The sequence below is a fragment of the Falco punctatus genome, assembly GCF_963210335.1.
Source record: "Falco punctatus genome assembly, chromosome: 13".
NCBI lineage: Eukaryota > Metazoa > Chordata > Aves > Falconiformes > Falconidae > Falco > Falco punctatus.
This window is the reverse complement of record NC_137593.1, coordinates 29,285,685-29,309,320: the sequence shown is the minus strand read 5'-3', so window position 1 is coordinate 29,309,320 and position 23,636 is coordinate 29,285,685. Positions and strand designations below refer to the sequence as shown.

The following is a 23,636-nucleotide window of genomic DNA, read 5'->3' as shown; positions in this document are numbered from 1 at the left end:
AGCTAAGACATAATTTTTAATGATTTTTCAGCCATCAAAGTTGGAAAGACAAAAATATGATTTTCCAAGAGACCATCAGGCACACCCTGCAGAGAAGGGGTGAGTTAGGGATGGGAAGTAGCACAGGATCTCTGGAGCTTCTATGGGATGGTCCTCTGTCTATACTGACTGTATTTAAATTTGAGGAAGGCTAGTGGATAAAAACAAATTTCTGAGAGAATCTTTGAGCAAATACTTCTGGTGCTGGAGATGCACAGTCACTATTGTCATCTTAACATGATCATATCTAGCTATGCTGGGGTAACAGTGGACTACTGCTGCATACACCTACCTCTCCTTAACCCTGCTCCTTTCACAGAAAACAAACAGGTCAGAAAGAGGATCTGTCACCGGAGGGAGAAGAGACTTTACCACAGCCCTCTTCCCAACACAGCAAAGCAGTCTCCAGCAATCCATTTAACGGCAGATGAAAACATATGCTCTGTGTTAAGCCTGTGCATGTGTGTGTGTTGGATGCTGGCCAGGGCATTTGACACATCATGTAATAAGGCTTTTTCATGCAGTTCATTTGTTCTTTTTTATCCCTCAGTTTTGAGACTGGCAGTGGTGCAGGCTGTGCTTGGGTTTTTTTGTGATCACCTTAGAGAAGTATACTTGCCTCTCTTTTCTCTCAGGTGACAAGCAAGAGGTGGCAACAGTTTCTTCTTGCTTCTGAGCTCCTTTTGGAAGGGCTGTATTTTGAACATGCTACGTACCCAGTCATTAATCTACAAATAGTTATGTGTTGGGGGGGGGGATTTGTGTTTGAGCTGGTAGAATGTCTTGTCTGCAGGAAATGTCTAATTCTAAAACTTCTTTTGTTTCAAATCATAACACAAAAAGGCAATGTTCGTATGTGGTCTGTTGAGTTGAAACAGTATTGCACACACAGGGAAAAAATATTCAGCATTGTGGCATTAATATGATAATGTTGCAACAAGAAGTTGATAGGGAATTAATTTCTAAGTATGTAGGAACCAATTGAAGTGTTTTCTTTAAACTTTGTGTTAGTTTTCTCACCACGCTGGACAAAATCGACATGTTCCTGAAGAACACTTCGTTCTGGTAAAACTATTTCCTATCAACAAACCCACTGGTTGTTTTTTTTGGTTTTGTTTTTTGTTTAGGGTTGTTTTTTTTTTGGTTTTTTTTTTTTTTAACCAGACTGCTTGTAGTTGGTGAGGATGCAAGCACCACTTGCTTTAGCCCCGAGCTGTGCCTGTCTGTTAATCGCCTCCATCTTTTTGAACGGAATTGGTATGACTAGCTGACCACTGAAATATGACAACCTGCAGTTCTCCAGCTCGGCTACTATATGAAAATGACTGGCCAACATCAACTCTGTAAAAGCCGACATGGAAATTCACCAGGAGCCATTCCTGTTTCAGCAGTGCATTCATCGCTGTCTGGTACATGAGGTAACCTCGTCCAGCAGTTACGCTCCTACCGCCAGCCCGAAGAGTCCTTGAATGAAGCCTCTGCGCGCTGACAGCAGAACAACGGAGAACCTCCTTAAGAGAGAAGGGGAGGAGAAAGCGTTGCAACCCCACCTCCCGGTTATTTCATCTTCCTTACAAGGCTAAAGCTAGAAGCTTTCCTCTGCCGCCTGGATCCCTTAAAAGCCGCTGAGCAAGCCCCTAGGATCCCGGTGGCGTGCAGTCGGGATGTGAGGCTGGCAGAGCTGGCGAAGGAGGCACCGCGCGAGAGCCCCGTGGAGAGCGTGCCAGAGAAGGATGGTGCTCTCCAGAGAAGTGTGACAGTATCCTATGAATCCTTAACCAGGTGTTCATTGATGCAGATCTTCCAAAGAAACATGAAACCAAACCCCAAAAGAAATCACTGAGGGGGAAAAAGTGCAACGTAAGAGGTAAATATATTTTTTGTCAGGACAAACAAAAATAACCGGCTTTATTTTGTTTTGAAGTCCTTATTGTAAGTAGATGTCTAAAACTGGGGACTGAAAAATACATATACTAACGTCTGAATAAAGACTGGTCTGACTGACTTCAAAAGCACCACTGGGTTAAGAAGTCAGATCAACAGATTAATTCAGGTGCCTCTGAAGAAATTTTGAGTTTTCTTTTTAGACATTCACACCTGAAAACTTTTTTTTAAATCTGGGGGGGGTTGTTTTGCTTTCTCTGCTGTTGCTGAAGATTCTCAAGAAGTAGTATGCATGTTGCTTGGGGGGGCAGGGGGAGGAAGAAAAAGAGAAAAGGAGTGGCAGAACCAAAACCTAAACTGAGAATGTGGTAAACTGTCTCCATTGAGACATTTCAAATGCTCCTGTACCCCTGCTCTTTCAACAGTGCCATTTCTTCAGAGAGATCCATGACCTACTGAGCTAGGATGTCTGTTGACATCTGGTTGAGGTTACTGTAGCTAGTATTTGGAATTCAGGGTTTTTTCCAGTTTAATTGAAACAAGCTGAGATTGTCTATACATTCTATGAGTTGTTTCCTTGGTCTGACCATCTAGTTTCTCTGAGGACTAATTCTAGGGTTGCTGAATCTGAATGGGAAAAGAGGAAACACCTTGATAGTTCAGAACTGCCTTCTGTGGGTCACACTGCCAGTGGAAGTCAGAGTGGCTGAAAAACAAGACTTTACCCCTTGTCTGTAAGCTGCACAGAGACAGATGTTTTGCAAATACAGTACTATTGACTTTAGCATAATTGTAGGATATAATACTTGTGCTTTTGTTTCACATCTTTGCAATGATAGAGGACTTACAGATGCTTTTATTCACCAGGTAAAATGAAAAACTGGCCTTTTGAGTATAGCTGCTGGAGCTGTGACAGACCAAGAGACCAGAGGATTACTACACAGCTCCTGAAGATTTTCATCTAAGGAACAGGCTCAGCCTTCCAAGTGTGTGCTGAGGTGTGGGTTCAGCAGCCAAGGATGGAAGTGCTACGCCGTTCCTCAGTCTTTGCTGCAGAGGTGATGGAGGTTTTTGACAGGTCTCCCACTGACAAGGAGCTTGTGTCCCAAGCCAAGGCTCTCTGCAGAGACTACATAAATTCAAGGCTAATTCGAGCAGGTGTCAGCTGGAGCAAACCTGAATACAATGCACCAGTACCTGGCGGTAAGCTGGCCGAGGTGTCCACCATACTGCTGCGACTAGGTAAGTCCCTGCAGGTATGAGTGGGAACTGAAACTATGTGAAGCAAATCAGACCAGACTAAGGTTTCTGGAACAGATGAGTGCCAAGGGACTTTTCATGTGACGATATAGAGTTTTTCCTTCTCTGCTTTGGGCATTTAGATTTGGTTTTGCTGATCTCCCCTAAACAGCTCCTTTACTTGCATTTCCTCAGTCACTTGGAACAACGCTCAGCACAGTGTTTTTGCAGAGCTACTTTTTTTCTGAGCACGTGCAACAACTTAAAAGCATGATGCAGTCCCTGAAAGCCCAACAGCAAACTAATTTTACCTGCATAAGACTCCAGCTGTATAACAGTTTTCACAGGAGTTTCAGCAGTCTTTCTCAACTTGGCATTTTAACAGGTCTTGCAGTGTTTTCTCCAGACACAGGTGACTTGGCTGCCATGATGCAACCCATGCTGGCATCTAGTAGAGTACTGCTATCTCTAGACTTGGGCCTTGTCAGTTGCTCACCGAGCCACAAGGATGTTTAATTTGAGGGTAGTTGCTTAGGTCATGTGCATTGAGTTTTTATAAAAGCCAGTTTTCAGTGACAGTGTATTGACAGTGTGTTTAATTTTCCTTTGCCTACTTTAACCATTCAGCAAGAATTGAGTTTTCTTGCTTTTTGTTGGAAGAAGGAAGAGTTGGCTGGTGTTGCCTGGCATACACTGCCATTCAGTGCCCAAACTAGTCAGTCCCCATCATGGCCAGGTGACTGCCAAATCGCAGAGCAATTTGAAGGTTATGCCTGTAGGCTGCTACATGAAGACATGCTCTGGAGTTGTGCTTGTACCAGAGCACCCTCTAAATGCTGGCAGTTGCCTGGGCTTTTGCTTTAGGTTTTAGCCTCCTGCATGCTCAAGTCTAGCTGTTTGTCTTTTGGGATCCTGACACCCTCATTCCTGGAAGTTGCTTCCAACTTCCCTCTTTGGCTGCAGGCTGGTATATTAGTTCACATCTGGCTTGGAAACTACCACTAGCATTTACATCTGACTTAATTACACTGAAGTTCAAATAAGTCTGTTGAAGTGACCTTTAGTTAGGCCTTACCAAACTCAGGACCAGGCTGGTTTCCCCACCCTCTTCCCTTTCTTTCTACTTTTGTTTGATATTATCCCAAATTTCTTTTAAAGGCATAGCTGTGTTTCTTTTAACTGACTTTTTTTTTTCCTCATTCATTCTTTTTCACCTTTTCTCTCCTATGCTGACTTCTGTGTTTGTTTCCAGTGGTTGTTTGGTCTTGGGGTTTCTTTTGTTCTTCTGTCGGTCTAATTGCCTCTTTGTCCTCCATTTCTTCTCTGCCTGTGTTGGGGGTTGGGGTTTGTTTTCTTTCAGCCAGATCTTCTGTGGGTGGCCAGGAGCGTGTTAAAGAGCAAGCAGGTGGCAGACTGGATAAGAAGGTGTCTTCTGAGTGACTCTCCTCTTACATATTTGTGTCCAGATGGAAAGATTTGGCTGATAGTCCCAGAAACTTGGTGCCTTCTCTGAGCAAATCTGGAGTGCACCATGTGTACCCATGCAACAAGAGGGATGAGCAATCTTCCTTATTAAGATGAAGAGTTGTTTCCATCTGTTTGTCCAGGAGCTCTGCCTGCTACATGGCCTGTCCCTTTCTCTTCCCTTTTGCTGCTGTAACCAGTACAAGGCTGAGTGGTATCCAGCCACCTGCCAGGAAAGGTAGTCCTTAGTTGCTTTCTAAGCAGTGCAACAAGCCAGACCAGTTTTTGCTCCATGATAGTGCTGACAAACCTGTGGAGATGAGAAGTTGGAGTATTTCCTAGACCTCTTCATGTAGAAATTTCTGATGAATGGCTGGTGAGCCACCAGAGGTGCTGGACAGAGGCAGATGCAGTCTTGGGGAGCGAAAGCCCATCAGCTCAGTGAGGCTTAGCAGATAATTAGTGCAATTAGTGAGTCAGAGGTGGTAAAAACTAATGGTATGGCCAAATGAGACACCCCAGACCAACCTACCATATGTGTCGGATGTTTCTTTTATCTGAATTTGTCTATCCTCTGGCCAAGGCCCAGGCAAGCACCCTTTCACTGTCGCGCTGAGCTGCTGCATGTGGGAACGGTCACTGCTGCCCTGCTTGTTCTTCTGTGACTACTAGAAGAAAAAGGAGAAGCACGGGAATTGCTCTAAATGTTGCAAAGGGCACATCTAGGCATCTGAACGTGGACACCGATGACTGCCACCAATGTAACGTACTGCAGGAGAGGTCCTGAGGCTGCCAGGGTAGGGAGTCTCCCTGAGCCCAGGACTGCTTTCCTGTGCTTTTCTTCCACACCAAGAATCCTCTTGTTTCCCTGTGCGTGTCTGCAGGGCAGGGACCTCTTTAACAGCATGTGTGCCTCCAACCAAAACCTGATCTCATCTGGGGCCTCCAGGCACTGCTTGTTAAAAGCAGTAACAGTGGCAGGCTACCAAGTGCTGTCCCAACTTCCCGTGCCTCCCTCTTGGCTAACCACGGGCAGGGCTATCCCCATTTCCTTGCATTTACCCGGAAGTTTGCGTGCTCCCTGCAGGAGAAAGCAGCTGTTGAGTAATGCAAGTAAGGTTTCCTCTTATCAGAGCTGACCATGTGTTGTCAGGGTTTCCTCTTGTCACAATCCCACACGCACAAAGGGCGTAGAGAGATGGTCTGCAGAATTCTGTAGAGCAGGGCTTTGCCCGTGCTGTGCTAAGCTCCAGTTAAATGAATTAAAGATCAGTAGCTGATGACTCTGCAACAAGCTCCTGATTGGGGTGGCATCTTCCTTTTTAGCTCTCATACAAATGAAATTTTCAGTAGGATCAGTTGCCCTCTGACTGGGACAAGTCATCTGGGTCTTGCAGTGGGATGTAAAACTGTTGTGACAGCTCACCTCTTCCCCTGGGTGCTTCAGAGCATCCCTGTTCAGGAAAAGGACACAGTGTGTCCTAAATCTAAACCAAATAGGACTCTCAATGCACAAAGGGCCTTGGTCCCATACAATGTTTGCATCATGTCGTGCTCCTACAGCAGCTGTGCAACCCTCATTAAATATCTGTGAACCCCTACAGAGAGATAAATCCATTGAAGAACTAGGCTTTATTAATTCTGCTCTTCAAAAATGGTTTTGCTCCAGAGGAAAAGCTTTACTGCTGTGACCCAAGCTCCATAGCTCAAACCTGTGGGAGGCGTTCTTTCCTTGTCCCTGGTGTTTCCATCTTGGTCTTCAAGCTAGCCTAACACCTTCAACCATTTTCCAGCTGGGGAGAAAACAACCTGGAGGTGAAAGCACGTATCTGTGTGTGTGTCAGGAACCTTGTTGCTGAGGACTCAGCCAGGCAAACGAATACCACTTTAACCATCTGGAGGAGAGAAAGAACTCCAGAGCATCACTCAGTGCCTGTGTGAGCATTAAAACAGCTGGGCTGATAATCTCTTTGCTCAACTAATGTTGTGCAGCTCTGGGTGGATCCTTGGCTTTCATCAGCCTCCAGCATTCTTGAGTCGCTCTCATCCTGAGGCTTTTTTGTACAAGTCTGATGGGATGTTGAGAAAGGATGTATCTCTCAAAAGCTTACGTAGATGTACATGCCTCCTTTTCACTTCTGAGGAAAAATGAGATGGCTTTGCTTATGAGACCTGTCTCCTGTTTTGGAGGAAAGGCAGGCAGCCAGTCTGGAAACATCATTCGTATTGGGGATTACTGCAGCCACACCACTGATACAGGGTCACTACCTGTCCCCCCTCCCTTTAGAAGTCCCAGGCACAAGACGTTAGGAGAGCAGGATGCAGGGGGCAGGGGGTTGCATCTAAATGACCTGAAGCACTCTGCTGCCTCTTTAAACTAAGGTGGACCTGGGGCTAGGTCTTCTTGGCTGAAGGGATACATGGGGTGGCTCCAGCTGTAATGGCTACACAGTGAGAGCAGGACTCGGTGTTCTGTTTGCTGACTCCTGACTGTTTGTTTCCAGGGGATGAGCTGGAATATATTCGCCCCAACGTCTACCGGAATATTGCCCGCCAATTGAACATCTCACTGCACTCAGAGACGGTGGTGATGGATGCCTTCCTGGCAGTAGCTGCGCAGATTTTCACTGCAGGTACTGTGCCGTGACAGGTATGTAGACGGGGCTGGGCAGAAAGGAACAGGATGGAACCACCTCTCTCAGAGAAGGGATGCTTCTGGGATTGCCTGCAAGGTGGGGCTTGTTTCTGTAAGGGCTGTGAGCAGTTTGGCAGCGTGCCCTGCTTTAATGATTTAATGAGAGCTCCTCTATACTCTGTTGTTCTGGCAGGGAAATGCCTTGTTTTATTATATCCTCCCAGCAGGTTCTCACTCATTCTAGAAGGCATCTCCTGCCCTTCCTCATTAGGAGGTGGTGTTACCTCATTGCACAGGGAGGTCACTCATTCCAAGCTCCTTTGCTCACCATTGGCAACTGGAGAAGATTCATTACATGGGAGTCTGCCTTGTTCCAGCTCATGCTGCTGATGCTAGGAGCCAGAACCAACTCATCACAAGGGAGTTCCTCTCTTTCTGGCTTCCTTTCCCATAGCAGTAGCCAGAACTGCCATGGAGCCTGCTGCTTCCAGTTGCTGCTTCTCTTTTCTCATACTCTGAGAGTCTTGGCCCTCAAGGCTAGCTGTTCCGGACAAGCAGGTGCTTTGAGCTTTCTCACTGCTTAGACATGAATGTTCCTTTCTGTTTGACTGATCCCAGAGATGACTGTCAAAACCAAAGATATGCTCTGTGCTGTGTTCCTGCAAGGGAACCTCAGCCTCCTCTGAAAACAGTCCCTGTCCAATTGGGAATGCAGTCTGTGGGAATCAAGGAAAGAGAAACATTTTACGTAGTGATTTATGTGAGGCAAGTCCTGACATGTGACACAGTCATACATTTTCTGCAACGTCTTGTGTTGTCCGTGGAAGGGACAGTAGATGTTAGAGACTGGAAACAAAACAAAAAAAAATAAGGAGAAAAACCAGACAACCACTTGCTAGTGGCATAGTAGTGTGAAAGCACTGGATCCAGTGACATCGACGTAGGAAGTGTCGCAGACGACAGTGATGCTTGTTACTTTGGGAGTAGTTGCTACAGGATAGAAGTCCAGGTTTCTGTTTTTCTTTCAGATAGGCTTCCTCACTCAAAACTTTTTTATCTTCACAATCAGCTGTGCTTCTTTATGCATATGAACTGCACGGGAACCACTGACACCCTGGAGAAGCCCTGTGCTGACATCCTGGACTTCAGATTTGGTGTGTTGTCGTACAGATCACAGATCCTTTCCAGAATCACAACAGATGACAAAACAGATCTCTGAGAAGGACTCCTCAAGTAGGGCTACTGGCAGATTGAGCAGGGCAGATTTACTCCCTGGATCAGGGAGATTGATGCAGTGTGATAGGAGATGGATGGAACTGGATTCTGTGGCTAGCACTGCAGCCCTCAGCATCCTTCAGAGTATACCTGGAATGCAGATTGCCGTTGCACTGCGCTGGCTTGGGAGGAGACCATATGGGCTCTCTGAGCAAGAGAGCTGGGCAAGTGTGGCAGGAATATCTGAGTGTGGCTGTCTTCAAAGTGCAGGTGCCCTGTCTTGTCATTTAGTGCTGAGCTTTACTTGCATCAAGACTTACAGAAAAATGGTCAAGTTTGCAGGCTCGGGTATTTGCATTGCAGGTAAGTAGTTTACCTTCTTAGATGACTATAGCTGACTACATCAGAATGGCCCCACCTCCAAAGCTGAAGTGACACAGGGAATTAAGCCAGAAAGGTGGATAGCTGCAGGTGGAGCAGACTTTGTGTGCTGCTATGCTGCATAAGCATGATGTTGGGGAGAAAGCCCTGCTGGCTTCTGGGAGTCCTGCTCTCACCATTGTATACTGACAGATTCATTGAGACCTGCATTTTTTTGGTGTTCTCCAGCTTCTCAGCTCAGGAGTCAAGTGAAAAGCATGGATGGCTTAAAATGTTTTTGTTGAAAGTAAAGCTAGAAATTGTAACTCTTGGTTCTAAACTTCGGGTTTTCAGTGTGGTATGAATGGGATCTGGACTCAGCCCTTTAAGGCTGACGATACTGGAGACTCTGGGAACATGATAGAAGCCCAGGCTCAAGCTCTGTTGCTGGTGCTGCCCCGTATCTGGGGATACCATGCTGCATAAATGGCTGGCAGTTGGTTGGCTGCAAATGGGGTGGATTCAGAACTTCCCAGTGCTCTGCATGCTCCTTTTTTTTCCTGCTTTCTCATCTCTGCCTCCAAGCAACTAACAGGATGACCTGTGAGTATGAAGCTGGGGCCATGTGTTCAATTGCTTTGATCAATTCATTTATTGTAATTTCTCTTGCTGGAAGGCTGCTGTGTGGCAGAGCGGGGGGAGTCTGCTGATTTTGAACATTCCTGGATCCCAACTGCAGTCTCAAGACTCAGCATTTAATGATAAATCCAGTAAATTGGAGCTGGCTGTGGCAGCCAGACATTCATTCCTATTTTTTTTCCATAGTGCGGAGGAAAGAGGCTCTTACTGAGCAAAGGAAACCAGGGACTCAAGTGCAGTCTGAGTTTTCATGCCAATTACCAATGGCTAAAGCATCTCAGCCTGTTTTTCACCATCCACTTTATTAAGAAAACAGCTACAGTCTGACACTGCAGTGCCTAGACAGTCTGGGGAGCCCCACTAGTCACTCGCAATGCCGTTCCAGCAAGGGAGTGGGGGATTTTGACCCTATTTTCCTGGAGAGGTTTTCTCCTTAATCTTTTACATGGGCTTCTTTCACACACTGGTATGGCTTTGAGTCTTCACACTGTAGCTCTGGCTGCGTTTGCTTCCTGTCCACACTGTCAAGTCTTAACTAAGAACAGGCCCTAGATGGAGCTCTCAAGAAGGCAAGACCAACGACATCTGGCATCCTTGTTGGTCCCAGTGCAGGAGTACATACCTTGTACTATATTTGACTTCAGAGCATTGTCTGTTCCAGTTGTCTCAGGTTTGGCTTTTCTCTGTGGTGTAGCAAGGACAACTTGAATCCAAATTACAGCAAGATTTACAGTTTTTGACCCTATGTAGGGAGAAATATAGGGAGAAAGTGAGCAGGTCACAGAGCACGGCAAGGCTCAAGATGTATTTTGCTTCACTCTTCCCATACAACCTGTTGGTTATTCAGGGTGAGGAGAGCCCTTCTGTGGAGTTGTGGAGACTGGCATCCCAGAGCCCTGACCTACTTTGGATGTTGAAGGATCTGCAGCAGCCTCACCTCTGTGACAATACCACTGGTTCTGGTGTGTGGCCCAAAGCTGCTCTGCAGCCAGCAGGAGACTTTCCAGTGACTTTAACAGGCTTTAGATTGGGGCCTGGCTGAGCTGGCATTTACATTAGCTGTTTAAATAAATCTCAGAAGGAAAGGGTCATTTGGTGGAAAAAAAAAAAAAAAAGGGAGATGCATTTTCCTTTCTTAAAGGAAACAGTTTCCTCCAGTTGGTAAGAGCTGCTAGGCATGAGGGGTCTCCAAAAGCTTTCTTCTTGGTTTTGTATCGGTTTGGGCTCTCAACAGTTTTTAACCAAGAGTGCTTGGGCCGAAGTGAACCCTGCAGAACAGGGATGCATGACTAATGGGTTCTCAGGTGAAAATACTTTCCCCTACAGGAGCAAATGCTGTTAGAAATGCATCCCACTGCTTCCTCATCCCTTAGGCCTTATGAATTGAGCTTCATGCCTTATGCACATCCTTCCTGGCTTTTTTCTCTCCATCAAAGGAAACTATATTGTGACTGGCTGTATTCTGCCAGCTGTTGAAATGTAGCACTTGATCATGTTTCTCTTTGGGAGAACCAGGTCTGATTTGCAAGTTAGGCTTTGATGCTGAGTGGAGCAAAGGGAAATTTATTTTAGTAACCTTGGATAGTGTGGTGCTCGGAGACTGTACAGTCATGTGAGCTCTGTACAGCTTCTTGAGCTCTCCCCTGGGACAGCCAAGCTGATAAGCGCCAGGAACACTTTTGAGTCCCCTCCTGCTAATTTGTTTTCCCCTGTGTTTGCCAGTGTTTACATACCTTCAGTTCCATGACTGGCCTTGAATCTGCAACTTGTATTTCTTATTTTTTAAAAAGCACTCTAAGCAGCTTTTCACTTTTTCCGTGTCCTTTTGTTTCATCTCTGTGAGCAGGAGTTTCAGAGCTTTCTGTGTTTTGGTCACTCCTTTCTGGACCAGTTTCCCATTTCCTCTTGTTAGCCCCTGTGCACGCTAGTCTGTGCAGTGGGAAGCTGTGAATAGGTTGTCTGGCTTAGCGATGAGTGGCCGTTTCACCCAATGTGGATGGTAGACAGACCTTCCAAGGAATTTGATGCAAGATAATGTGTCTTCTCTGCTCATGTGCGCTAGCCAGATGCAATTCCAGCTTATGCCTAGGGATGCATCAGGCTAGTGTCATCCTGACCCTGGCCTGGCCATCGCAGGGGTCAGAAGCACTGCCCTCTCAATAGATTGTGCTCCTCTGCTCCTGCTGAGGGAGTCCTTGAGAGAGAAAAGTTACTGGGGCTGGTGTCCTAGGAAAGTGCAGGTAGGGACTGCTGTGGCTTATTCCCCTGTCCTGCCCTGCCTGCAGCTGGGCAGCTGCTGGAGCCCCTCTGGGGAAGGGGTACTGGCCACAGGCATGGCCCAGCTTTGGTCTAGAGCAGCTGTCTAGAGAGTGTCTGCTCTCCCGTTGCTTCAGACCTCCCCTACAACATCTTGTGTGAACAAGAGCATCAGCTGTACCTGCTGTCTCGGGTGAGGAGCCCGGCCAGCTGTGTCCATCTTCTGCCTCTAGCAGCGGCAACAGGAGTTACCATGCAAAGAAATCAGGAGGATATTTCCTCTTCTCCCACATCCATGGCCCAGCTCTGCTGCTAACAGGAAAAGCAGACTGAAAGATTGATTTGACCCTTATAGGCATGCTCTGTAGAGAGGAGCATAATGGGAAGTGACCGCTGAGCCCTTCACATCCATCACCACGATAAGCACCTGTCAACAGCTTGCCTTCTTTCTGCTGTCCCTGTGAAAGGGAGAGGTCCTGTGCTGGGGAAGCATTCACCTCATGTGAGTCCTGCAGCAAGCACCACTACACAGCAACCTTGGCAGGGAAGCCAGAGCTGAAAGGCTTTCTTTCCATCCTCCCTGCCTGGACTGGCATGTCTGGAGAGCAAACTGCTTTCCTGTGTGTTAGGGAAATCAGGGGTTTATTGATCCTTTATTTTTCATAGGTTGTGGATAAATTTTTCTTCTGTTGGAAAGGGAAACTTGGGTTTAAAACAAAGTCGATCTAGACTGCAGCTGTTTTTCTCTACCAGGGTGGCTTCAGCCCTGAGTCAGTCTTAGTTACTGCCATGTAAATATTTCAAAGCTAATGGACTTGCTTCAGATACTTAAGAAAGAAAGACTGCTGTCAGTAAAAGTTTGGCAATAAGCCAGTGAACTCTTCCCTGGAATTTTGGATAACTTTGGTTCATGTAACTTGAGATGTAAGGAGCCACATTTTTTTCAGGGATGGAGAACTGTAAAAACCAACTTACATGAAAGCTGGGTATAAGCCAGCTGAGGCTCTGGTCCAGGAGATTGTGATCAGCAAGAGGTAACCCCTTAAAGCCTCTTTCACTGGGTGGAGGCATATTGACCTGCAACAGGACAGCCTCTTTCTTGCCGGGAGAAGCCCTCTGTCTAGTATTTTCTCATTTGGTTTTGTAGCCTTTTCCTGCCTCGTTCTGCTGGCTGTCATGGTGACACACAATGTAAGGAAGGCAGATAAATAGTGTGAATACTGCATAGGCAGTGAACTTCCTGAGTGACAGCTCTGGGGAATGGACATCACAGGGCCTACTCAGAAAATACAATCAGTGTAAGAATAACTGCTGTTTTGCCTATATTAATAAATTCCTCTGATTTTGGACATAGTGCTGATGAAGGACAGGGTATCAAAGGAAACTCGAGCTACTGATGTTACTGTTGCTACAGAGCCTCACAAAAGGGATCATCTGTAGATTTTGATCTTATATCAGTCATGAGTGAAAAATGGAAAAGTGGAACACTGAATGGATTTTTTTCAGTCTAACAAGCCATTCCTGTGACTGATATATGAACAGTTTCTCTAAAGTTTAGTATTTTTTTATTAAAAAAAAAAAAAAAAAAGCCAGCAATTCCTAAAACTGTTACTGTGAGTGTCCCTTTTGAGGCACTAAGTGGAAGGATTTTGGAACCTGCACGTATTTTAAAGGAATGTGAGGAGCTCTGCTGCACTATGAACAGGTGTGAGCAGTCTGGAACTCCATCCCAGAGAGATGGGTCAGGGTGCCTGGAGATCTGGGAGTGCAATGAAGGGAAGAGGGAGACTCTTCACTTTGTTTAAATAGTATTTAAGGGTTTGCTTTCTTAGCTGATAGATTGCTGAGCACTTCCAGTTTTTCTGATTGCGTGTTTAACCTCTTCTGGTCCTTAGATCTAGTGACTGAACTAGTCCCCCCTCTCACGTGTTTTCTTTCTTGCTGCAACCCAGCAAGAACGGCTTTGTGTGGTTTTTAAATGCTGCAACTTCACTTGGCTTCTGGCTACATTTAGGAGAGACCTTGGGCAGATTCCATAGAGACCTAACACTGTAAAATACTTCACGGCATGCTTGTCAAATACTGCTATTCCAGATAATAAAGTAAGGGGGGAAAATCAACTTCCTAGTGGATCCAAAGGAAATCCATGCACCATTGTGTTGTGGTAGGCTGCAGAAAGGTTGCATTTCCAAGTCACTGGTCCCCATAAAAGCCCAATGAGGGACACTGGCTGCAATGTTTAAGCATGGAGGATTTATGCTCAGTGGTGTTGCCAAAGTGCTGGGGAGACCCAGGGAGTCTGGCTGGTACCCAGAACTAAGCTTGAGTGCTTATCACTAGCACTAACAGGAAGATGACCGCTACCGGGACAACTTCCATAGAGCCTTCACTACTGGCAGGTCAGCTTAGCAGGAAGGCTGTTTTCTGGGAGATTAGATAACTGACTGACACTGTGTCTCTGCACTGCCTTCAGTGGGATAGGATATGCAATGGTAAGTATTGTAGCCAGGGTGGCCAATGAAGCTACCCGGTTTTCAGGTGGAGATTAAAGCATACTCCTTACATCAAGGAGGATGCCAACCCTCTTGGCCCTGTAGCTTTGCCTCCCTTTTTTGCTGTTCTGTCATGGTAGAACTGACTGAAGATGCTTACCTCATGTGTGCTTTCCATGTCACATTGGAACAGTCTGATCTAGAAAAAACAGGAATGCTTTGTCTAAAGAGTATACAAGAGTTGTGCTGGTGACAAAAAACCCAGGTTGCTCAGACTCTGAATTGAATTGCCTTCTGTGCAGCTTGTGCATGGCTGAGAGTTAATGACAATATAAAACGTAGTGGTGCACATCCTCCCTATTCTGATGATGCCTTTGGACTGCTTTCTCCAAAGCTATGCACCCAGTGCTGAGAGGGGATCAAACTATGCCCAGCTCAGATCATTTAATTCTGCTTTTCCAGATGGATAATTTTCTCCAGTCCTGGTCCCCTAGTATTTCTTTTCCCCCATGGTGGAGAGCATGCAGAACTGTGGCTGCACCTGAACTCAGAGCTGCGCACATGCAGCATGGGCACATGTAATGAAGGAGAGCTGTTTCCTTTGATTATTCAGAACTGAGCTATGTCTGCGTGTGTAAATCTGAATGACCTTTCTTCTTTTCATAGGCATAACATGGGGCAAGGTAGTGTCCCTTTACGCTGTGGCAGCTGGGCTGGCAGTGGACTGTGTACGGCATGCACAGCCAGCCATGGTTCACACCATCGTAGACTGCCTGGGAGAGTTTGTCCGCAAGACCTTGGTGACATGGCTGAAAAGAAGAGGAGGCTGGGTAAGAGATGTTATCTGATGAAGCTTGCTTCAACATATGCAGACCAGAAAATATCCCAGTTAATGAAAGTGAGAGTGCCCCCACTGCAGCTTTATGCGGAAAACCATTGAATGAGATTCTCTTCCACAGCCTTATGGCCACCACTGTCCTACTTGCACTTGTGCTAGACTCCACTTAGCTCTGTTACTGCCTCGTGGTCCTGTTCTTGAACAACAGCAGCTATTCTGGCCCTCAGCTTCCTGTGTAACTGTGCAAGACTAATTCAATCTTGACCCACCAGGGCCTATTCTGTTCCTGACCCGAACATCTCTAGAGCTGCCAGCTGGTTATAGTGTGAGACTGAAACAGGGGTCATTCTCTGCATCAGCTGTTTTCTAGAAACTGAAAAAAATCAGGCCTGCCAACTTAATTTACCTTTCACCTGCCCCCCCAGTTCTCCAAGTCAAAGCTTATTATATTTATGGTGACTTACCACCGTCAGGAATATTAGAGGGATATTAAAACCCATTAGTTTGTGCCATTCCCTGACCTTACCCTGATGATGCTCCAGGAATAACTTCTGATATAGGTCAAATTGTAGCACACTTATGCTCTGAAGGGCACTCATAACACCCATCAACAGTAGGAGGGCTTGTGGCTCTGTCACTGGCCTGTTCTGAGGCTGTGGGTAAGACACAGTGCTGCTCTGCGTTGGAGTGTGCTCCATATCATATGGCTTTAAGCATCTGATTTCTTTGGTTCTCTCTATACCCAATGGGAAATACTTCTCTGGAGGATGGTTCAGAGCAAGGGCTTTGGTGCTGTGGAATAGCCAGACACAGAATCACAGAATTATTTAGGCTGGAAAAGACCCTTAAGATCATAAAGTCCAACTGTTAACCTAACACTACCAAGTTCACCACTAAACCATGTCCCTCAACGCCACATCGACAATGTATGTATTTCCCAGAACACTTCATACTGAGTCACTTGATGACCTGTATGCATTAGGTCAGCTGACACTTTTCTAGTGACCTTCCCAGAAGACTGAGAGGACTGCCTGGCTATGTTAGCAGTTAGCAGCTGGGTGGTACACATATGTACCAGGATCTCTGTGACTTTCTGGCAAGCATATAGACACTCCTTTGAGTGATACAACCAAAAGCACTTTGGTGTACTGCCTGGCAGATGCTGCCTGGAGCTAAATATTGCCATATGACACCACTGAGCTCATGGGACATCTTGTTCCCAAGGCATGCACTCTTTCCAGACTAAGGCACAGGAGCACATTCCCTCCTTTCCAAAAGGCAGTATTTATTCATGAGCCATCAGGAAATGGTTAGGCTCCCTGCCCTGCACAGACCTGGGGAGAGGGGAATGTCTTTTTCCAAACTGAGCATTGCTTTTCTGTACTGAGACTTCCCAGGTGCGCCTGTAGCTGATTCAGTCACCTGTTTTCTCCAGGAGCGAAGGCACCTTTTTGATGAAGGGCAACTAGAACAGTAGCATTGTTCTGATTTTGGATCTCTTGCATTTATGAAGTGTCATTGCCAGCTTAAATCATCCCTGCCTTCTCTAAAACTGTGACCTCGAGGCCAACTAGTCAGGGAACTGTTTGGTTGGGCTGAAAAGTAACCTTTGATTTGAATGCCCCGATCTATTTAATTTTGCATCCACACAAATAATTGTGCTGAGGTAGGTGAAGAGGATATCCTGGGAAAGCGACTGTTTAAGTAGCACTGTTCCTGCCTGTGAAATTCCTGGCTCAGTATCATCTGAGGCTTACTTTAATTGGGTACCTGTAGAGTGGATTGAAATGTATTCTCTGAAACAATTTTTCCTTTGGAAAAAATCCAGTTTCATTAAAATTGAAATGTTGCATAGGAACACGCCTCCTGCTAGTTTCCAACTGATTTTTTTTTTTGTTTTGGTAAAACATGCGTGTTCTGATAAGTTAGCATCTTGGTTTAATTTTTGTATTGCATTCTTGGAGTTCAAAACAGGGTGTTTTGATAGTTCCAAGCGGATATTTTTGGAAAGTTTGTTGCATAGCAAACACGCAGAACCCACTCCCAGACCAGAAGTGGTTCTTTGCAGCTGAAGAGATAAGTCCTGTCCACTGCTAGCTCCTTCTGCGGATCCTCCCTCTTTGGATGGCCAGCACATTTCTATTGGAGTTGCTGAACCTATGCTGCTTGCTCTTGGGATCTGGCCCTAAGAAAGGGAAGCCAGTCTCACTGTCCTCGATCAAACAAAGCAACAGTAAAAGCTGCTGGGTTGTCCTGATTATAGCCTGTCTCCAGTACCCTTATCAGCAATTTTGGGCTGGAACAAGGAGATATTTTTCCTCTAGAAGTGAGTCTGGGGAAGGGCTGCAAATCCTATTGGTATCTTGTGCTGTGCTTCCCTGAACGTTCTTCCTCTCGATCTGGGTACTGTACTGTGAAATTTCCCAGCCTTGTTCACAAATGGGCCAGACGAAACAGCTCTGTAGTGGGGACCTTTACATCTGCTGCCTGACTTGGCTGGCTGTTGGTTTGTCTTGGCATGGAGTCCTTGTTTCCCCTGTGCACATGGCCCCAGTCTCTTACGCATCGGCTCAGGTTGAGGCTGCCAAGAGGAACCACCATGCTCTGAGCTGTTTTGGAAAAGCCACCGTGGAGACCTTGGAAAGGCATTTGAAATTCTCCACTTGGCAGTAGCTTCCCATAATGCCTTCATAGGGTGGAGAAAGACCCTACCCCCCAAAGCCCAACCCAAACCAAACCTCTTAGAAGAAACAAGAAACATTTAACCCTTTGAGACATCTTCTCTCCCTGGGGAGAGTTTGCAGCCTCAGTAGTGGCGTTACAGTAGAATAGAAAGATTTATGATTTTTTTTTAGCAGCTGTTAAATGCATTTGCTACAAAGAAGAGCATGTGACTTGAACTTGTTTGAATAATTAACAAGCAAAGATCAAACTGCCATTGCAACAGTTTATCAGTGCCTCATAAGACTCAAAGACCTGTTTTATTAAGTAGCTTTGAAATTTTCAATTCCAGTGCCTTATCAGTTGTGCTTATTTGGATGATAACCGCTAAGGCAATTGTTAAACAGCAGAATGATTTTGTTTATCTAAACAAGCAAGTACAAATGTGTGAGTGCTTCTGTCGGCAGCTCCTCTTTGATTAGCCACAGTGAAGTCATTGCCCTTGGTAAAGCATAGCACAGCTTTAAGGAGTTCACACTTTCTCATCTGGAAGTTAACCCTCTGCAGCTATAATCAACGTGTTGTGCATCTTTGGGCCTTGTGCTGTTTCACATGAGGCCTTCAGAGTTTAGGTTTTTTATTGATTAGCTACCCTAACATCTGAATACATGTTCAAACAAGTACCTACACATCGTGACTTCTCTGGCCTAAAGACAGCTCGACACAACTGTGTTTTAAATATGACACCATGCAGGCCCCTAAAATCGGACAGGCTGGATCAGTTCAGGCTTTATTCAAATGCAAACAGGGTGAGTTTACTAAACCATCACTGAAAGCATTTAGGCAGACCCATTTTACTTTCCTCCATACCACAGGTACTACATTGCAGCATCTTCTGTTATGTGCTATCTTGGCTGCTTGCTACGTTTGCTTGTGCTTTTGTAGCTATAGGCAACAACATTTCCATACCTTGGTGTTCAGCCTCAGGACACTCCATATGCTGATTCAGCTTCCTCCTGTCATCCTGTTTCTTCCCATCCTTGCGTGCCTGTATTCATTCCTCCTTCAATCTCTACTTGTCAATTATTCATGGGCTCAGCATCTCCTAATGCTCCTGAGAGAACAGCAGTTCATTGTGATTCAGCGTGCTAGCCTTTCAGACTTCCTTGTGAGGGAGGAACTGTTGGAACTGTGTGGGAGGCTACTGAGGCTGCTGTCAACAGACCTTTGGTCTGTAGGTGATGATGGAGTTCATTAGTGCAGCTGTACTCGCTAACCAGATATGGGGATTTGTCCCTTCAATCCTCCTTTTGTTTTCTTCTAATTATTGCCAAGGTCGGTCAAGTGAGGCTCACCCATGTCTTGAACACAATACTGGAAAAGATTATTGGAGTATTTAGCAGCTCTTATGTCCCATTTTACAGGAGGAACATCTCAGGGTTGAAAGTCTGACTTCCCTCTGCCTGGGCAGTGAGATTTGTGTCAGAAGACAAGCTTGGAAGACTGCTGAACTAAGCTTGTAAAGAAAAAGCTTTTGGGGCTGATGAATACTTGCCTTCCTTGTGACCCAATTCTTGCTCACATTTGCCACCCAAAAGCTGTTTCTGAAAATCACATCAAGTTGATATGCTAATGGTGCACCCTCTGTCACAGAACTACAGTCTGTATCTCCTTGTGCTAGGCTGAGGTTTACCACAAACTCAATTATGTTGCTGGCAGAACTTTCTTCCCCCCACCAGAAGATGCAATTTTCTCTCCACCTCTGACCTGTTCACTGTATCGTCCAGATATTTTCCACTTTCTCCTCCCAATGCCAGCCGAGATCTTGTCTTCATGAATTTGCTGGACTGTTGTTATTTTTTTGTACATTGCAGGCCAGCTTCTATTCTTGTTAATACTTGAAACCAGCTGCCCAAGCAATCTTTAAATCTGGCCCACGCGTCTGGGAGGCATCTCTGGCAGCATACGTATTTCCACAAACAAAGCTTGCATTGCTTTAGATTTAAATTGAGGTTTGGCTTGCTTGAATGAATTCCAAATAAAACATTAAGGCAAGACAAAAAGTGCAAGCAACTTGAGCTGATATTAAACAGGACAAACTCTAGGAAGCATCTTGCTTTACAGAAAAGGATGAGAATGCTGACATTGCCAAGGTTTCCTAGTCCAGGGGAAGAAAGTTTCTTTTATTCAACTATTCAGTATGGAAAATGCTTGACAATCTTGTAGCATTATTTCCCCAGGGGTGGCTGAAAAGGAGGATACTTTGCCTTGTTGATGCAGAATGAAGAAAATGTATTTTGCAGAGCTCTTGAGCCTTGATGGTGTGGCAAAGTGGTGCTGCAGCAGTGGTGGGGCAGTGCTGCAGCTTGTGGGGTCGGGAGAGCCTGCTGCGGTGGCTGATGTGGTTCTGGGCATCTCTCTGATGATCTCTCTTCCCTCCTCATTAGGCAGACATCACAAAATGTGTGGTGAATACTGACCCCAGCCTTCGCTCCCACTGGCTCGTGGCTGCTGTTTGCAGCTTTGGTCACTTCCTCAAGGCTATCTTCTTTGTCCTGCTCCCTGAGAGATGAATCCAAGTCACCAAGTGCAACCCTCCTACCCCATCTCCTCCCCCACTCCAGAAGCAGTGGTAATGGCAATCTCTGAAGAGGAGGAAGAGAAGAACTGGGACAAAAAAAAGGCTTGTTCACCTCTCCCTTCAGCTGGGAGCAGATGATCGACCACAGTCTCCTTTTTGCAGCCACAGGAGCCTCTTGCCATTAATCCTTTCAAGAGTCTTGTTTCGCTGGGTGACTTGTGTGTGTGGCGTGGACATTGCCAGTCCCTGAGCACACTGATTGCAGCTGTGTGCAGTGTGGACTGTCATACATCTTTTACTCACAGCTGTGTTGCATGCTTATACTAGTGACAGGCAGAAGGGAGGAGGAAGGGGATATTATTTGAAATGGGATAGAAAATAGAGGGGACGAGTCCTTCCTTCACTCAATGTGATTCTGCTTTCAGTCCTCAGACTCGCATTGATTCTTCTTGTTACATTTGTGCTTAAACTCCATCTCCTCCTTTATACATAACTTTTGACTTGCTGGGCTCTGCCCCAGCCTGGCGTGGTGGAGGGGATTGTCAGCTGTGGGTTTTTAATGTGACAAAAACAAATGTACTGACATCAGATACCTCTCTCTGACATACCATGGAAATCAGACAGAGTGACTGTGTGAGGGGGCAGGACTAGAGAGCAGTTGCATGGGATGCAGTTTGCAAGTGTGTTTTGTTGACCCCTCTTACTGCGCTTGCATGCTGTTTCAAACAGGAGAGTGAGGGGCAATGCCTTCAAGCAACAACTCGGGATTGAATTTCATAATGAAGAAAAATGTTTATTCCACTGGGATTTTGTCAGAGTTAAGCATGTAAGTAGGAAAGGCTGGGGGGCATGGGTAGGAATTCAGGAAACAGTAAGTGAACTGTCTGGTGGTTGGTGTGAAGGGGGAAAGCTGCGTCAAAAGTAGCTGATTTATGTTTCTCCTTTAATGTATTCAGAAGTACAACTCGCAGTTGTCTTTGTGGCAAACAATAAAAGACAATAGATGGTGTTTCACTATTGCAAAGGGTATTGTATTTGTTTCCAGAGTTAAAAATTCCAAAAAAGGCCAGAACATTGCAGAGACAAACACTCAGGCCATGCTAAAAATACTTCAGCTTTTCCCCTGGTAGAACATGTTAATGTGTTAAATCTACAACTCGCCTGGTTCATGCTAGGAATTTAACCCATGTTGTTACCATGTCAGAAATATGCTGATTTCACCGACAAAAGTGGGGCCTGCAGCCTTCAGCAGGGGAGGGCCATGGAGCCTCTTCTCTGCCAAAGCCTCATGGGAGACACCCTGCTCAGTACCTTGCTTCCGAGCAAGAACATGGTGTCACACAAGAACACTGTTCTGGATTAAGAACACGTGGCATTATATGAGATTTTGCAGTTGGTTTTGGCTTTTTTCCCGATTTCCCTCTCACGTCCTGTGTTTAAAGGGGCTTTACCGTTTCCATCCAGAAGTTACAAACAGGTTTGAGAATATCTATAAATATATATATATATATATAAAATATATAAATAAAACAAAGCCTTTTTTTTCCCAGTTATATCTGTAAGACAGGTTTCTGCTAGTGTTAGTAGTGCTGTGCTCTGACCAACAGAACCACTGGCAGAGGGATATGTAGGTGGTTGTACCCTTGCACAGTCCTGCTTTTGACTGGTCTAGCCTTTTGCATTTCTGCTGGTGCCTTGACATGTGGGTTCTGGGCCTGGCTTTACCTGTAGTATTACACCTGCAGTGAAAGGTGCTTTAGCATCTCAGTATACTAGTACTTTTGCAGTAGTACAGTAATTCTTGTGGAGAAAAACTCATAAAAGACAACCTCCCCCTGTCCCCCAGGCCCCCAACAAAAAGACTTACCAAGGAGAAGCCTCCTGTTCTGTATTGAAGCTGTGTGCTTCTTTTGGCAGTGTCTGAGCAGACTTTGGCTGCACTATTAAAAGTTGGGTGGGGATTACACTGAGAAAGTTCCCAGTGCAGATGCAGCTGATGGTGCCTTGAGTTTGGTGCATTTTTGTGTGTGTAAAGCTTGCAGCAGTTCTCCAAATTGCCAAAGGAATATGTTTGGGTTTTTTTCTTCCTGAGATAATTATATTGGCATTAGGGTTTTTTGCTGGCATCTCTCCCACTTGGGATTTTCTTCCTTAGATTCCTGATAGATCTGGCATACATGGTAAACTAATCACACTTTGAGCAGCACAGAGAGGATCCCCTCTGATCTGCAACAGATGCAGTAAAAGCAGTATAGTTCGTTGCAGAGGGATGCAGCTTTGTTGTTTTAAAGGAGCTTATGAAAAAGTAGGCTTTGTATTTCTGGAAATACCCTGGTTGTGTGCAGACTTTGACTTGGACAGGTTTGCAGCTCATAAAGTCCAGCTTGCCGTATCATGCCTAGTGGTTTATGAAGTGTATGTGAGTTAATGGAGCTAGCACAGCTGAACACTGGGACTGTCAAGACTTTTCTCAATCTAGATATTGTTTTGAAATGTTATGCTTAAGGCTATGACTGCTTTTTCAGTAAACAAGTGATATCAGAGGGACTATTAAGGAACATAAAGAGTTAAATGCACCAATTAAGTGGATTTAACAAAAAGACAATGATAAGCCAAATAAAGCAGCATTGCTGGAAAGGAATGTGTGTGGGTGGAAAGGGGGTTACAGAGGCACGAAGACAAAGGCTCCGTCTGAAAACTACTGATAAGGAAGAAGTGGTGGAGCTCCTCACAAATAGGTTTCAGACTTCTCTCCCTTTCGTCTTTCTTTTTGCATTTGCTAGTCCCTGCAACATGTGTACCAGAGCTGAGCAGAATTCTACTGCCCATCTTGCACTTAGTGTTAAACCAGGTTGATATTTTGCCCTTCTCTCTCCCTCTGCAATAACCACATCAGCACCAGTCCTGCTACCAAAATAAACAGCAGAATTGTGCACACCACTGTGCATTTGGGAAGCAACAGTCTTGGGCCTGATTCAGTCAAGTATTTGTGTTGCATTCAGTTTCAGTTGTAATATTTAGGCTTTTCAGAGTACTTCCAGAGATCCTTTACAATCTCAGCAGTTCTGTGGTTCTCTGATTTTTCTTTTCCCTTTTCTCTTTTGGCCAGTCCTGCCTGCTGGGAGACATCAGGGTTCATTGTTTATCACCCCAATAAACATTTTCCTTTTATATGATTGAAGTTCCTAGGAGTGCATCTAATTTATTAAGCTATTAAAGAAAACCAAAAATGTAAGTACAAAGGTTAGTACTATTATGCTGCTTCATACTGCAAGCCTGTCTGTTGTTCCTCTTCCAGCATCAAAGACTGAAACTCCCCAAACTAGCTATCTC

General features: G+C 45.4%; 1 protein-coding gene across 1 annotated transcript; it reads left to right on the top strand.

Annotated features, from left to right (window-relative positions):
* Positions 1–835: 835 nt before the first annotated feature.
* BOK (BCL2 family apoptosis regulator BOK) lies at positions 836–21,820 on the top strand. The gene is made up of 5 exons (XM_080410434.1): positions 836–1,906; positions 2,791–3,165; positions 7,131–7,259; positions 14,890–15,053; positions 20,170–21,820. Exons 2-5 carry the CDS (start codon positions 2,943–2,945, stop codon positions 20,293–20,295), a joined length of 642 nt encoding a protein of 213 aa, XP_080266560.1. The 5' UTR covers positions 836–1,906; positions 2,791–2,942; the 3' UTR covers positions 20,296–21,820.
* The last annotated feature ends 1,816 nt before the right edge of the window (positions 21,821–23,636 follow it).